The sequence below is a fragment of the Mauremys reevesii genome, linkage group 2 (assembly GCF_016161935.1).
Source record: "Mauremys reevesii isolate NIE-2019 linkage group 2, ASM1616193v1, whole genome shotgun sequence".
In the NCBI taxonomy this organism is placed as follows: domain Eukaryota; kingdom Metazoa; phylum Chordata; order Testudines; family Geoemydidae; genus Mauremys; species Mauremys reevesii.
The window spans coordinates 230,282,658-230,297,628 of NC_052624.1; the positions used below are offsets into that span (position 1 = coordinate 230,282,658).

Sequence of the window (14,971 nt, forward strand, 5' to 3'; positions counted from 1 at the left end):
ATATGGAACAGCAGCCATACAAGTTTTTTTTGAAAATCAGTTTTACCCCTCTAGAAATTAATATGGATAAAATTGTCAATTTTAAATGTGTTGAAACTCAGGTGTGACTTACTTAAATTTATAGATCAAATTCATCCATAGAACCATTTGCATAATTTTTGTCAGCATATTAAGGCCCTGATTTGGCAAGATACTTATGTGTAACTTTAGGTACATGAGCAGTTCCATTGACTTACTGGCACTACTTAAATGCTTAATGTTAGGCCCGAGCTTAAGTACCCTTGCTGAATAGGGGCCTAAATGCAAAGCCTGGCAGTTTAAAAGAAGTAGCAGCCAAAGTCCTGATTCCGCATGGCTTTATGAGCGTGTTCTTCTCCCAGTTCTGGAGAAAGGAAACATATTCTGGTTGTGTACTGTTGCTGAAGGAGGCATAGGAATATCCACTTGGTTCAAAGTGAGAGTCACAAAAAAATTTTCATTAGGGATACAGAAGTGTTTATTCAGTCTTTTAATTAATAAAAAGGGTGGAGTTTGTTTTTGTGTTTTTTGTGCAGGTCCAACGGCTCTTACAACCCTGTTTTTCTCTTTGTGTTTTTGTTCACAGGATGGCACACACAATTCAGATTCTGACTTGTGAGGCTTTTCTGAAAATGAAAGCTGACAGTTCTAATGTGGATATTAACAGCTAGATTGATAATCACCATCTTGATATCCATGCAGCTCATTACTGCATTTTTAACATGCTGAGCACGAATGTTCTTCAGTGGACTTTTCATTAGTAATAAAGCAGCAGAGGCTGGCGACAGCTGAAAGTCGGGAGGCAAAGCTGACATGTAAAGGTTCATTTAAAGCCAATTTAGCCTGTGTACGATCTGGAGCAAAAAGGTGAAACTGTACACAAAAATACAGATTTTTCAAATCCATGTACTTCCAATTTTCTTATAAGGATGTGAAATATGGACATTGCTTAAACAAGACATCAGGAGGCTGGAGACATTTTATATGAGTTGCCAGAGGTGACTACTGGTATAATATGGTTTGATTTTAACAGTAATAGGGATGTATCATTGAAAACTGACCTTGAGAGGATTGAAGACATCATTGGCCATTGCTGGCTGGCCCTTTTTGGTCATATTGCCTGCCTCAGAGATAATGTCCCTGCACATCATGCTCTGAAGATTGGACTTGAGGATAGGAAGGGTCACAGACTGGTGAGGCTATGCTGTCACCTGCCAATGAACTGGCACCAGATCAGCAATAACCCTGTGGAGCTCTTAGACCACCTAGACCAAAGCCATATAGTGTGGTCACAGACACTAGGCACTAAAGACTCCACTGTATAGGTGTGTTGTTGCAAACATCCTACTGCATATGAAAATCAAAACAGGACAGGCAAGTCCCACTCTAGAAAACCTCCCCTATGGAAAAACACATACCGCAGTGCTAACAGCCTTTATCAACTGGGATAAAATATAGACTACAAAATTATTTTTCCTAGGCGTTACTGCTTCAAGTCCACTGAAAAGAATGAGCTAAAGAATGGAAAATGTGTTGAGGGAGATTGGGGGGGAAAAGCATTTAATAAGTAACTTATTAAGTTACCATGTAACTTGTTTCAAAAGTCCCTCATGGAGAGTGTCAGATAAACTGAGCTTGCCTCATGATGTCCTATCTTCCTTGATAGCCCAATGACAGTGCCTGATTATACCCAGTGACTTTGCTCCCTTCACATAATACCCATTCATGCTTGTCCCCAGAAGGATATTTGGGTATATGGGTCAGGACCTGAGACCCTTCACATCCTATTCCTTGTAGCCAGGCATGAGTATGCGATTGGACTTCCTGACCATGAGGTTCAGACATTGGACTGGCATTCTGCTTGCTTAACAAGGTTATTGAACATCTGAAATAGCCTCCCTCCCACTGACAGGATTGGCCTAACCAGCTCAGCCTCTTTCCCACCTGCCCCTCCTCCTGGCTCCTTCCAATGCATCCTTTCACTCGGAACAAGTGATGATACATTCATGGCTGGATTCGGTACCCACTTTCACCTCTCTTTATTCTCTCCTTGGCTTGCAAGACCCTTGCTGTCAGTCTCAACTAATGGTCCGGATTCTGGTTCCCAGCCATTATTCATTGTATCCACATGCAGGCAGCAGTGCAATATCCACGAGTTTCAGGTTGGTTTTGCAAAGGACAGAATTCAGAAAACCGGAACATGAGATAGGATAAATGGATGTCCCACTGTTGTGAGCTCCAGCAGCAACACGCTCTGTGGTATCATCATTCTCATCTTGGAGGCAGCTATTTGATGACAGATATGAATGTTGAACTCATAATTTGTGTAAAACAAGACTAAACTGCATCAAAATGTATTCCTTGCTGTCATGTTCACATAGTCTGAGCTTTTACCACAGCAGGCCTGGGTAGGTGCCTGAAAATCTGGGACTGCGGACCAGGACAGGAAGGATATCCTTTGTGAGTGCAGGAATTTTGTGTAGTCTACTAAGGGTGAAACATAGACCCTCAACAACATTACAATATAAACTGCTTGTTTCTTCCTAATGGCATACATGTATTGGAAAACTGCTCAGCCATGGACTGAATCTTGGCTGAATTTCTGGGAGTGGGGTATGCCAGTTACAGCTGAGGTAAGCAGCATTTCTGATGGTATAAAATTTCGCAGATTAATCATCCCGTCAGGTTTACAATCAATGGTGGGTGAAGTGTGTCTCATGACCCTGCAGTGGTGGGAGGGAAGGGTTTAAGATTAAGCATAAAACTACTTTACTGTACTGATGGGAGTGGGCAGACTCTCAGAGCAAGGGTCTGTGGATTTCTTAGTGAAGATCTTACTGCATGCCTGTTAAGGCTGGGGTATCAGAAGATCCCATTTGGCCCTTGGTCTATGTTATACAACCAGTGACAGAGAGGTGAGGCCTTCGTCATTCTTAGTTCACTTTCTCTTCCCCCTTTGAGCCTCTACCAGGATATGTTGTCTTTAGACAATAGGTGACATTTTCAAAAGCACGAAGTAATTTAGGCTCCTAAGTCTCAAGTGCCTAAGTCATTTTTTAAAAATTGGACTTGCGCTGTTAAGTCACTGAGGGTATGTCTGCACACTGAATGGCAGTGTGTCTCAGAGCCTGGGTCCACAGACTCAAACTGGCAGGGCTCACGCTACGCTGCTAAAAACAGCTGTGCAGATTTTATGACTCAGGATGGATCCTGGACTCTAAAGCTCACACCCAACCCTAAGCTTCAGGGCTTGAGCTCCAGCTGGAGCTACAACGTCTACACAGCTATTTTTAGCCCCATAGTGCAAGCCCAAGTCTGTTGACCCAGACTCTGAGCCTTGCTGCTGCAGGCTGCTGCTTGCTGTGTAAACATACGCTTAGGGACTACTTTACTCAACATCTTTCTTAAGTACAATCCAGTAAAGTAGTAGTTGCGGTTGCTCTGCATATGTAGTGGTATCTGTCCTCAAAAGTTCCTTCCCCCAGCAAAGGCTTGATTTTCAAATAAAAAATATGCAAATGTGCACCTAATTTACTTGTGCAATTACTGCTGCAAGCCCTATTCTGGTACCTGTGTGAGCAAATACTTTGTTAGGGCCTGTCTACACTGGCAATTTACAGCGCTGCAACTTTCTCGCTCAGTGGTGTGAAAAAACACACCCGAGTGTGCAGCAAGTTTCAGCACTGTAAAGCGCCAGTATAGACAGTGCACTAGCGCTGGGAGCTGTGCTGCCAGCACTGGGAACTACGCCCCTCATGGAGGTGGGTTTTTAGAGCACTGGGAGAGCTCTCTTCCAGCGTTGTGCCGCAACCATACGAGCCATGTTAAAGCGCTGCTGCACTTAGCGTTGCCAGTGTAGTCTAGCCCTTATATACACCTAATTTAGGCTCTAAATGAGAGACAATCTGTTTTGACACTTCTATCAACATACCAAAGTAATGCTAACATTTAAACACAATATGCTGATCTACAATAACCCTTTCACATCATACATGTACAATAGGCTGGGAATTTCTTTCTCCTATCTTTATAAAAAATATACAATCAAGGAGATACCATACACGTATTTGCATCTGGGATTCATTGAATAAATATTTTACTTGATCTTCCTGCTGAAATCACACCATGCAATCTCTCACCCTACCTGGATAGCCCCAATTTTCTGTCCAATCATTGTAAAATAACACAATCAGAGAGCTCACAGGGAAAATAACTTTTCTTGCAGAAGCTCCCCTTTTTTCCTCCAAAGTACTAAAAATACTCCACCATTATCAACACTAGTTTCCAGGCTAGAATTACATGCAATGACTACAGCCTACAAAATCTTTTGACTGATCCAATGAAGTTAGTTACAAAGACATATTCACTTATAGTCATGAAAACTATAATAAAATGAATCTGTGCAATATTGCATTTTAAAAGCATTTAAAATATCTTTCTTCTCTAAGACATGACTACAAAAATGTTGTTTGCCATTCCATATTTACTGTCTCTCAATAATTTACATATAAAATGTGCCAGGATAAAAGATAAATAGTATATTTTTTCTGACTGCCCACCCTACAAACTCAGCCTGGGAACTGAAAATCAAGCTACATTTACCCCCCCCCCCCCTCCGTGTGCTTCATCACCTGTAAGAGAGAGTCCACTGATCAAATTTTGTCCTCAGAGACAGCTGCACAACCCACTGCTTTTCAATGTAGCTGCATGGTGTAAATGACTACCTTGTAATTGGAACTTAATAAGCAATTCTGTTTATGATGCACAAGGAGGAACAGAATCCAATTCTGTCTCTCAGCTTTATTGGCTCTGCAGAATAAAAAGTAGTAAAAACGTAATTAAAGTAATTAAATCCAACTCTGAATACACACCAGGAACAGATCTGTTGAGTATAGATGTGTCATTTTTACATTTGTCAACTGTCTCTTTAGGGTCTCTACTTAAGTTCATGTTTATGGGGGTTCAGCAGTGTAACAATATAAAAAATGCCTGACTATAAGGGAACAGCATTTTTTAAATCTCAGTCTTACGGCTTGTCTATCTACAGGTTTTGCACCGCTTTAACTATACCAGTTTTGAAGCAGATGCAGTTAAAGCAGTACAGCTCCCTAATGTGAGTACAGTTATACTTGTATAAAGGAGCTCATACTGGTATAGTTCAAGAGGAATAAGCTGTACTGGTATAAACACCTTCATATACCAGCATAACTGCTTCCACCCTAGGAAGTGTACCATTTTAAACCTATCACTGTAAAATCACACCAGTAACCGAACTAGCTGAATCAGTACAAGAACTCTATGTGGACCAGGCCTTAGAAGTACAGAATCAATTAGTAAGACTTGGAGATATTTAAAACTTATTATATTTATATAATGAATGCAACCAAAGCCCAGAATTCCCCTTCTGACATGATGAAGTACTTGCCCAAAAATGAGGCATTTAAAGCAAAATTAAAATCATAATTATCTCTTAAGTATGTTGCCTTGATTAGGTCCTTGCTTTCTGTGACATTAGGCATAGATATATTTGTACTGTACTGTGAGATTGACTTTTATGTTTAATTTATGTAACTTGTGTTTGGTAACATAATGTCCCTTGTAAATCAATTGCTGCATTCCAGCCTGTCTTAAAAAGTAAAAATTAAGCCATTTCCACTGAGGTAACCACCAAGATAAACTTGCTTCCATCCAGAAATCTTCAAATCAGTGCTGTAGTATCATCTGACTTAAAGGAATGCTCAGTAAGTCCTTTAATCACTATTTCTAGATCCTGAGACATTGTTAATTAGCACATTGAAGATTTCAGTGTTTTGCAACACCCCTGAGAAAGGATTAAAGTCTGCTCTATAACAACTATGAGTTTTAGGTAAAGGCTCAAATGGCAAACAGACACAGTCTAATTGTTCTCAGGTGAAGACTCACATGGAACAAATCAAGTTCATCTAGGATAACTGATTTAATGCATATCTTTCATTCCCCCAGGGCTGCAAACTATTACCACTTGTTGCAGTAATTATTATTCATAATATTCTAGCCTGCCTCAGAAATGTTTTCTCAATTATTTATTCATCAAGCCTTTGAGCTTGGCAAACTAAGTACATAGTGGGGCTTCTGTAGGTGCTTTGTTCTACTGTTATCCCATGTTGACTAAGTAGTGCATATCTGCATATGCAAATCAGGAAATTAGATGCAAATTTACCATATATACATAAATCCATTGATCTGTTAATCTAGCTAAGGATGTTCATGGCAGAGGATGCAGGCTATCATAGCAGCCCACAGGCCAAAGCATCTCACCTCTTCTCCCATAGCATCAAGACAAGCTGTAAGAGCATATTCAAGTAGCTTCATGGAGCTATCACTGGACTCCCTCACTTCAAGAAGCATGTTATCTTGTGTTGAGTGGGAATAGGGAGAGTGAGACACCAAGCAAGAGCAAAGTAAGAACCAAAAATAAAATTTTAAAACCATAAAAAAAAAAATAAAAGAGCGGGAGAGAGAGCCAGAAAAGCACTAGAGAGAGCAAAAAGTGGAAAAGGTGGCACATCCATCTGATGTAGGGTGTGGTAGCTCCACCAGGAAAAAAAATTGGGAGGCACTATCCCAGCCACAGCTATTAGCCGTAGGAATAAAGTGAGAGCAAATCATGTTCCCACACAGAACCCACTTATCAAATGTAGATGCCAATCAGCTCTGAGAAGTCACTGTGATAAATTGTTACTCAAACACAAAATAAAATGCTTTCTCTTTGTCATTAAAAGATAACATTTAAGATTCCTGTATTCTGACTGACCCGTAGGTAGGGTAATATTCAAGACAACTGGTGGCAAAGCTGCATTGTTTATCAAACCATATTAAAAATAATATCCATTTGATTATAATTTCATAAAAAAAAGCTATTGACAAAGCAAATATAACCACATCATTGTCAACGGACACACAATCTGCCATTCAGATGCTTTACATAGAAAGGGAGTGGACAAAGGCATAGTTGATTCATACTGCTTTTTGTCAGTAACAGAAAATATTACTAGCTCTTTTTGCTTTGCTTAATTTCTCCCAGTTGTTCTTCCTCTAGCATTCTTTGTTTAATTTCTATAACATATAATTTCTAATTTTTTTTCTTTAGGCTCCCTTGATTTTTCTGAAGACCATTACCTTTCACCTGCACTATGCACAATCCAGACACCTTTCCCCCAAGCACTGCCTGATTTGCGATACATGGGAGAAAAAATGAATTGAACAAACGTTTTCCAGTATTTCTGATTCAACTTTTTAAACCAAACAGCAAGTGGAAGACTCTGGTGCCACTGTAAGTGGCTACTTCTGTGATGTGAGGAATGGAGAGAAACAAGGAATTAAATTTGGCATGTGATAGTGGGAAACTTGCTTTCTCAATGTCTTTTCAATCTGGCCTCCCACCAATTCAGAAGAATCCCAGATACCCATCTGTAGTATTACCAATCCCTCACATTAAAAAATTGTAAGTCACACCACTCAAAATCATAAGATTGGTTTAAATCCAGGAGATTTAAATTTGGGGCTAATTTTTATTTATTCTCTGGTTTCTGAGCCATTAGGGTGCACTCAGGGGACATTTTCAAGATTTTCTCCGCAACCACCAGGATTTTTTTTTAAATGAAAGCTGAGATTTTTATATAGTCAGATCGGATCAGGAGCCAGGGTTATAAGAAAATTATCCAATATGACAAGGCTCATAATAGAATCACAACAGTTAGCAACACTAATAGGCTATTTCTTTGCTCTTACACAGTAACACTTTTCTGGTGGCACCAACAGAAATATCTTAAAACCGACTGGGACAAAATGTTTCCTGCCGCCAGAAAATTGCTGCTATGCAGTACAGATGTGATCACACCCAAATTGTGGTGAAAACCCAATGCAACACATATCCTGGAATATCTTACTTCTTAATTAAGACATCTGGTTTCTAGAACAGACATCAACATCATATTTTCATGTCTCCATTAATCCAATCTCCAGTAGCATCAAACTAGCTATCTATTACAAGGATGATTCTATTGCAGAGTCTCCTTCAATTAAGCATCCTAGAATTTACAGCTGTGTAGTTCTTTAGCTGCACACACACTTGATATGGAATAGGGAGATTACCTTCCCTATGAAAGTTAAAGTGGTGAATCTCATAATATTGATAATGTGAAAGATATAGATGAAAGGGTATGGAATCTAAAAGAATGTCTCCAAAAACAGATTATAAAGAGATCATTTCCTCTTAGCCCCAAAAGAAAGCAATATGCACATACTTCAGGAGTACACATTGGCTCCATCCATTCAATGTGCTGTTCAAGCCTGTCCAACATAGATTGACTGACATCACAAAAAACACTTAAAGCCATTGTTTCTTAAAGTTTTTTCTTTAATAGGAAAAAATTACAAAAGAAAAGAAACAGCTGATCTCCTAAACAAAACCCGGAAGAAAACTGTCATGTTCTCTGGTCTAACATTTACAATGGAATTCTGACTAGAGATTAGGGTACTTTTAAATCTATTGTAGTTCAGGATATGATGTTATAATTTAGGGGACAGGGACAGTTTAGTCCACAACATCTATTCACGCGTGCAAAGGAGAGCAAGAACTGGAATGAAGAAAACTTTCATACTCCATACTTTTGGATTATTCCTTACGCTAAACTAGCTCATCTTTTGTGTATTACAACTCTTTCACCTATATTACAACTTTAAACTCTATGACAAACAAATACCACTGAATTTAGTTCCATTAGAAGATGTATACACACACACACACACACCAGGTTGACTCACTCTCACCACCCTCCAGGCAGCGGCTACGTTTTATATCAAGCCTATTTTAGACACCACCGAAAATGATATTTAACACGTTTTACCCAAATTATATCACTACTTACTTCACTAATGATGTAAATAACCACAGATAAATTGAAGAGAATTTGAAGTGAATTCCAGGCTCGCCAAAACCCCCCAAAAAACAAAGCAATTAAAATATTCAATAACTAGTCTTTTTACCTTGTTCTTTTATCTGACGAATTTGCTTCACAGTTTCTTTCAAGATTGCACATTTGTCAGGTTTAAAGTTAAAGTTGTCAATATCGTTAAAATTCGCAAATATCAGCTCTGCAAGTTCTTCTATGTATTTATTCTCCTGCTCACGATTACGTTTCTCAGTGCTTCTTTTAGGGCTGAAAGAGGAGTTTAAAATGTGTTATTTTTAACAATAGTTTGTTCACTTTCTGATGACTGACAGTTCATAATTGAGATTAGGATTTTGAAGAATATTGAACAACATCAAAGAAATAAAACAAAAAAAACCCTCATCGACCTACTGTTTCTTGAGTAGCAATGTCTATGTTAGAACAAATTAATTTGCTCAAAAGTAAACATTTTAAAGAGGACACCGTCCACTTGTTTATTCCCCAGCATTCAGCTTTTGGAGATGGGGTTCAAAATTAAAAAAAAATATATGCAAAAAAAGTTTAAGCAAAATACAAATGCACTTCCCTGCCATGTTAAGACTTCAAGCAAAACAACATTTTGTTAGTACATGAGAAAGTGAAACTGCCCAGAAACAAAAGTTAAACCAACCAACCTATTTCCATTGTCCAACCCAGGTGAAATGCAAAGATTAACCACTAGCATAAATGCTGAATACTAAGTTAGAGTTTTTAAATTCTTTCAGTTTTAATAAAGTAATTGAGGTCATTTTTATTATTATTTTATGTTAGAAGTCTCTAAAATTTCATAAAAGACAAACGGGCAAATCCTGCACTGTAGTTTGAAATGACTGAAGAATTCCCCTTCATACTGAGTGCCAGAGAAAGATATTTATACAAGCTACCCAGTCTCTATCCAGATGGCAACATGAACTGTACCCAGGGCCGGCTTTAGCAAGTGCAGGGCCCGATTCATGGGGCTTGTACTTACTGAGCAGCGCTCCGAGTCTTCGGCGGCACTTCGGATTGCCATGGTCTGGGCAGCAGGGCTGAGTGCTTAGAGCTATCTGCCCACTCTCCAAGCAGGGGAAGGAGGCAGCGAGGCTTGCCACGCTCTGGCTGGGGTAGCGGTGCCACCGGGCTTGCCGCGCTCCAGCGAGAGGAGCAGGGCCACGGGGCTTGCCGCGCTCTGCCCGGCGCTCTGGCTGGGGGAGTGGGGATGCAGGACTTCCCAAGCTCGGGCCGGCGTTCCGGCCAGGGTAGCAGGGCCACGGGGCTTGTCGTGCTCCGGCAGGAGGAGCAGGGCCACGGGGCTTGCCGCGCTCCGCCCGGTGCTCCGGCCCAGGGAGTGGGGCCATGGGCTTGCCGCGCTCTGGCTGGGTGCGGGGCCCTCCTAGGTGCAGGGCCCGATTCGGGGGAATCAGCCTAAAGCCGCCTTGACTGTACCTCCTTTGTATGAGCAGGGTCTCAAAAATATATTTGATTTATACCAAGGGTTAACAGCTTAGATTTGTCTGAATGGAATAGTTGTGTAGTGACTCCCTGCTGGAATGAGAACTTAGTTGGCCATTGCCTAACGAGTGTGAAAAGTGTGTGGACTTTATTTATTACTTATAAGAAAAAATATAAAAAAAGACTGATTATCTACCTTGCAGTAACTGTGGTTCTTTTGTTCATGTGGCTCCCACTCTAGATGTGCATGCATGAGATTGGCATCTTTGAACAGCAACATCTGTGGGGACTGCACCCAAGCCCATTGAGGGAAATTTGGGCCCCAAGTCCCCATTTCACTTTACTTCCACAGATGTTTTGGGGGGATTCTCTGAGCTCAGGGCCCCAATAAAATTGTCCCTGCCTTTCCGCTCCTCTCATCAGCCCTGGCTGCACCTATGTCCTGCATGCCCCCAGGCTCCTCAGCCAACAGATATAAAGGGCACAGTGGCCACAACAATCCCTCAGTTCCCTCACCAATTCAGAATCTCAGCAAATGAGTCTCTGAAATAGCACAGATAAAGGGTGGGTCATGGGATCCTCACAAACATCTTGAAGAACACAGTTACTGCAAGGTAAGTAACTGTTCTCTCCTTTTCATATATTTGTGCATGTGGATCCCACTGTAGGTGACTGGCGGTACCCCACATTGGAAAGGTGGGACATCCTAGCTGCCACTAACTAAATGATTGTAATGCTGCCTTCCCAAAGCTGATATTTGATCTTTCAGCCAAGTCAAAGGTTCAGTGCTTAACTTAGAGGGGACTACTCCAAGTAGCTGCCTTGCATATCTCAAATATGGAACTATTTCTGAAACATGCATAAGAGGTAGCTTGAGCTTTATTTGAATGTGCCTTAATGTTTAGTGGCAGGGCTATGCTAGACATGTGGTAGCAGATTGAAGTAAACTGGGTAATCCACTTAGAAATTCTCTGAGAGAAGATGACTTGCCCTGTAGCGGCACTATTTCAAACAACAAAAAAGACTGAGAGACAGTCTAAAGGACTTTGTCCTATAAACAAACATCTATGTTTCGCTAGGAAAGACTAGGGTTTGGAAAGAACACTGGAAGATTAATTACCTGGTTTAAAAAGAAATCTGAAACAACTCTTGGAATAACTTTAGGATGAGGTCTCAACATCACCTTGTCTCAGTGAAACGGGGTAGAAGGAGAAGGATCCAGCCATGAGGGCTTAGAGTTCACTGTCCTAGCTGGCTGATGTAACAACCACCGAAAAAGGCAGTTCTGAGAGTAAGAAGGTAAAAAGAACATTCAGAAAGGGGTTCAAAGGGACGCCTCATAGGATCAGTGAGGATGATGTTGAGATCGTAAAACGGGGGGGGCTTCCTAACTGATATTTTCCATAGTATATCCTACTTGTGGAGGGCTTCATGCTTTGCAACAGAATTTATCGTATCTGTAGTGAACATTCTCTGCCATTAGCACTTACCAGCCAACACGTAGGCTCCTAGGTGCAGTGAGATTTTGGGTCTGGATATAGAATTTGTCTCTGGTTCTGAGATATGTGTGGACAGTCCAGAAGTGCTACTAGGTGCTGAGTTGACATTTTAAGTGTTGTGGAATCAGTACCAGATTGAGTAGGGATCAAAGTAGCCCTAGGGCCTTTTGGTGGTGAGCCAAACATTGAACCAATGTTGCTTGCTTCTGTAGCATAAAAGGGCTTTGTGCTCAGTTCTCAGGAACAGAGTGAAGGCAAACAGCTCTTCTTAGGCTTTCCCTTTCTTTGGAGAAGATGACAGTTGCCGGGAACCATGTTTAGTCCACTGCTGTGATCTATCTTGCCTCAGTGCAGTACCAGTCTTTAGTGCCTGGGACTAGCCACAGATACTGAGGTGGACTTGTCAATTATGCCAGGTCAGACTTCTTACTATACCAGTCTTGGGAGTTGGATCCTGGCTGATAGGGACACAGAGAGATTGAAACTTGGAAGTAGAAGGTCCTATCTTAAGAGACTGATGCCTATTATTCTAGGTCAAAACTGTCTCTCATAGACTGGTCTGGTATACATAATTTCAGCAGAATGTCACTGGATTTTCTTGTTCTTCAGAAGGATTGGCGGACAGGGCACTGGTCAGGCACATAGCTCTCACTGGGTCAAAATTAACCATGATTGTAACCATCTACAAGAGTGGGTGAGACTGTCACAAGATGGGCAGGTTCGAAGCCTGAAGGCTTTGAGTCCACTATTGAAGTGATTGTGGCACAGCACACCAAGAAGGAAAAGGAGAGTTTTGTTTGTTTGCTTGGGGCTTTTTCTGGGGCAAGGAATACATTTAAGGAAAAAAAATTTAAGAAAAACAAAAACGGGGAGATTTATAGGAAAATTAACCCTAATTGGTTACATTTATAGAAAATGTGCTACGGATAAAGAAATAACAGAATAGGAAATCTTAGAGGCAATAGGAAGTATAAAAAGTGGTAAAATTCCAGACTGATGGCTTTCCAGGTAAAGTTTACAAGGTATTTAATAAGGTATTAGTGGGTTACTTGTGGGGTACCTTCAATGCCATTCTGTTAGGGAAGAAACTTCCACAAACCTATGAAAAGAAGCTACTGCTGTCATTCTCCCTAAAGTTGAAAAAGACCTTACCGTATGCTGCTCTTATAGGCTCATGACAAAAACAACTTAGCAAAAATACTAGTGAGCCAACAGCAATCCATACTCTCAGTTTTTATATACTAGGGCTGTCAAGCAATTAAAAAAGTTAATCACGATTAATCGCGCTATTAAACAATAGAATACCATTTATTTAAATATTTTTGGATGTTTTCTACATTTTCAAATATATTGATTTCAATTACAACACAGAATACGAAGTGTACAGTGCTCACTTTACATTTATTTTTATTACAAATATTTGCACTGTAAAACACCAAAAGAAAATAGTATTTTTCAATTCACCTAATACAATAACTCCTCGCTTAACGTTGTAGTTATGTTCCTGAAAAATGTGACTTTAAGTGAAACGATGTTAAGCAAATCCAATTTCCCCATAAAAATTGATGTAAATGGGGGGGGGGGTTAGGTTCCAGGGAAATTTTTTTCACTGGACAAAAGACTAATACACACACACACACACACACACACAAAATAAGTTTTAAACAAACAATTTATTATTGGTACACAGTGATGATGATTGTGAAGCTTGGTTGAGGTGGTGAAGTCAGAGGGTGGGATATTTCCCGGGGAATGCCTTACTGCTAAATGATAAACTAGCAATTGGCTGAGCCCTCAAGGGTTAACTCGTTGTTAATGTAGCCTCACACTCTACAAGGCAGCACGAATGGAGGGAGGGGAGACAGCATGGCACACAGACAAAGAGATACACACCCTGTGTGTGTGTGTGAGAGAGATGTGTATTGCTCCTTTAAGTATGCTGACCCCACTCTAAGTACACTGCCTTTTTAAGTTAGTCAGCAAGCTGAGATAGCAGCTGCTGCCAGGAAGCTCCCTCCATCCTGAGCCCTGTCGTGTGTGTCGCCTGCTCTATGGAAGATGGGGGTAAGCAGGGTGCAGGAGCAGGGGGGAGGGGGACACCCTGACATTAGTCCCTCTCTTCCCCGCCCCAGCCCCGCACAGCAAGCAGAAGGCTCTGGGGAGCAGCTCCAAGGCAGAGGGCAGGTGCAGCACAAGGCAGTGGGGGGCAGGCAGCCAGCAATTGATAGAACTGCTGGGCGGAATGGGGAGCTGATGGGGGGACGCCGGTTCCAAGCCCCACCCAGCTAGCTGCAACGGGCTGCTCTTCCCACAAGCAGTGGACAAAGCAGGCAGCTGCCAAATGACGTTATAAGGGAGAATTGCTCAACTTTAAATTAGCATGTTCTCTAATCAATCAGCAACATAACAATGAAACGTCAACTGGGACGACTTTAAATGAAGAGTTACTGTACAAGTACTGTAGTGCAATCTCTTTAAACATGAAAGTTGAGCTTACTAATGTAGAATTATGTATAAAAAAATAACTGCATTCAAAAATAAAACAAACAATGTAAAACTTTAGAGCAGTGGTCCTCAACTTTTTTCATCTGGCGGGTGCCAAACAACGAGCCATGGAGGACCATGGTGGCGGAAGACCATCCGCCGAAATTCCGCTGACAAGCGGCAACGTCAATAGGCAGCATTTCTGAGGCGACGCCTCTGGATGACGCAGCCTGTCAGCGGAATTTTGGCAGTTGCTCATCCACTGGCCAGTATGTGGGCGCAGTTAGATGCCCCAGCGGGCTCATGGCGCCCGCGGGCACTGCATTGGGGACCCCTGCTTTAGAGCCTACAAGTCCACTCAGTCTTACTTCAACCAATCGCTCAGACAAACAAGTTTGGTTACAATTTGCAGGAGTAATGTAAACAAGAAGCGGGCAGCAATGTCACCTGAAAATGAGAACAGACATTCGCATGGCACTGTTGTAGCTGGCATTGCAAGATATTTATGTGCCAGATGAGCTAAAAATTCACATGTCCCTTTATGCTTCAACCACCATTCCAGAGGAC

At 41.3% G+C, this 14,971-nt stretch overlaps 1 protein-coding gene across 12 annotated transcripts in view; it reads right to left on the reverse strand.

Annotated features, from left to right (window-relative positions):
• NCOA2 (nuclear receptor coactivator 2) overlaps positions 1-14,971 on the reverse strand; it is a 250,798-nt gene that overhangs the window by 93,723 nt on the left and 142,104 nt on the right. For 11 of the 12 annotated variants that reach the window (XM_039523669.1, XM_039523663.1, XM_039523664.1 and 8 more), the window contains one exon: positions 9,046-9,218. The exons of the other annotated variant lie outside the window; for it this stretch is intronic. In XM_039523669.1, the coding sequence (XP_039379603.1) occupies positions 9,046-9,218 (173 nt within the window). The remainder of the gene's footprint in view (positions 1-9,045; positions 9,219-14,971) is intronic. 12 annotated transcript variants of the gene reach the window in all.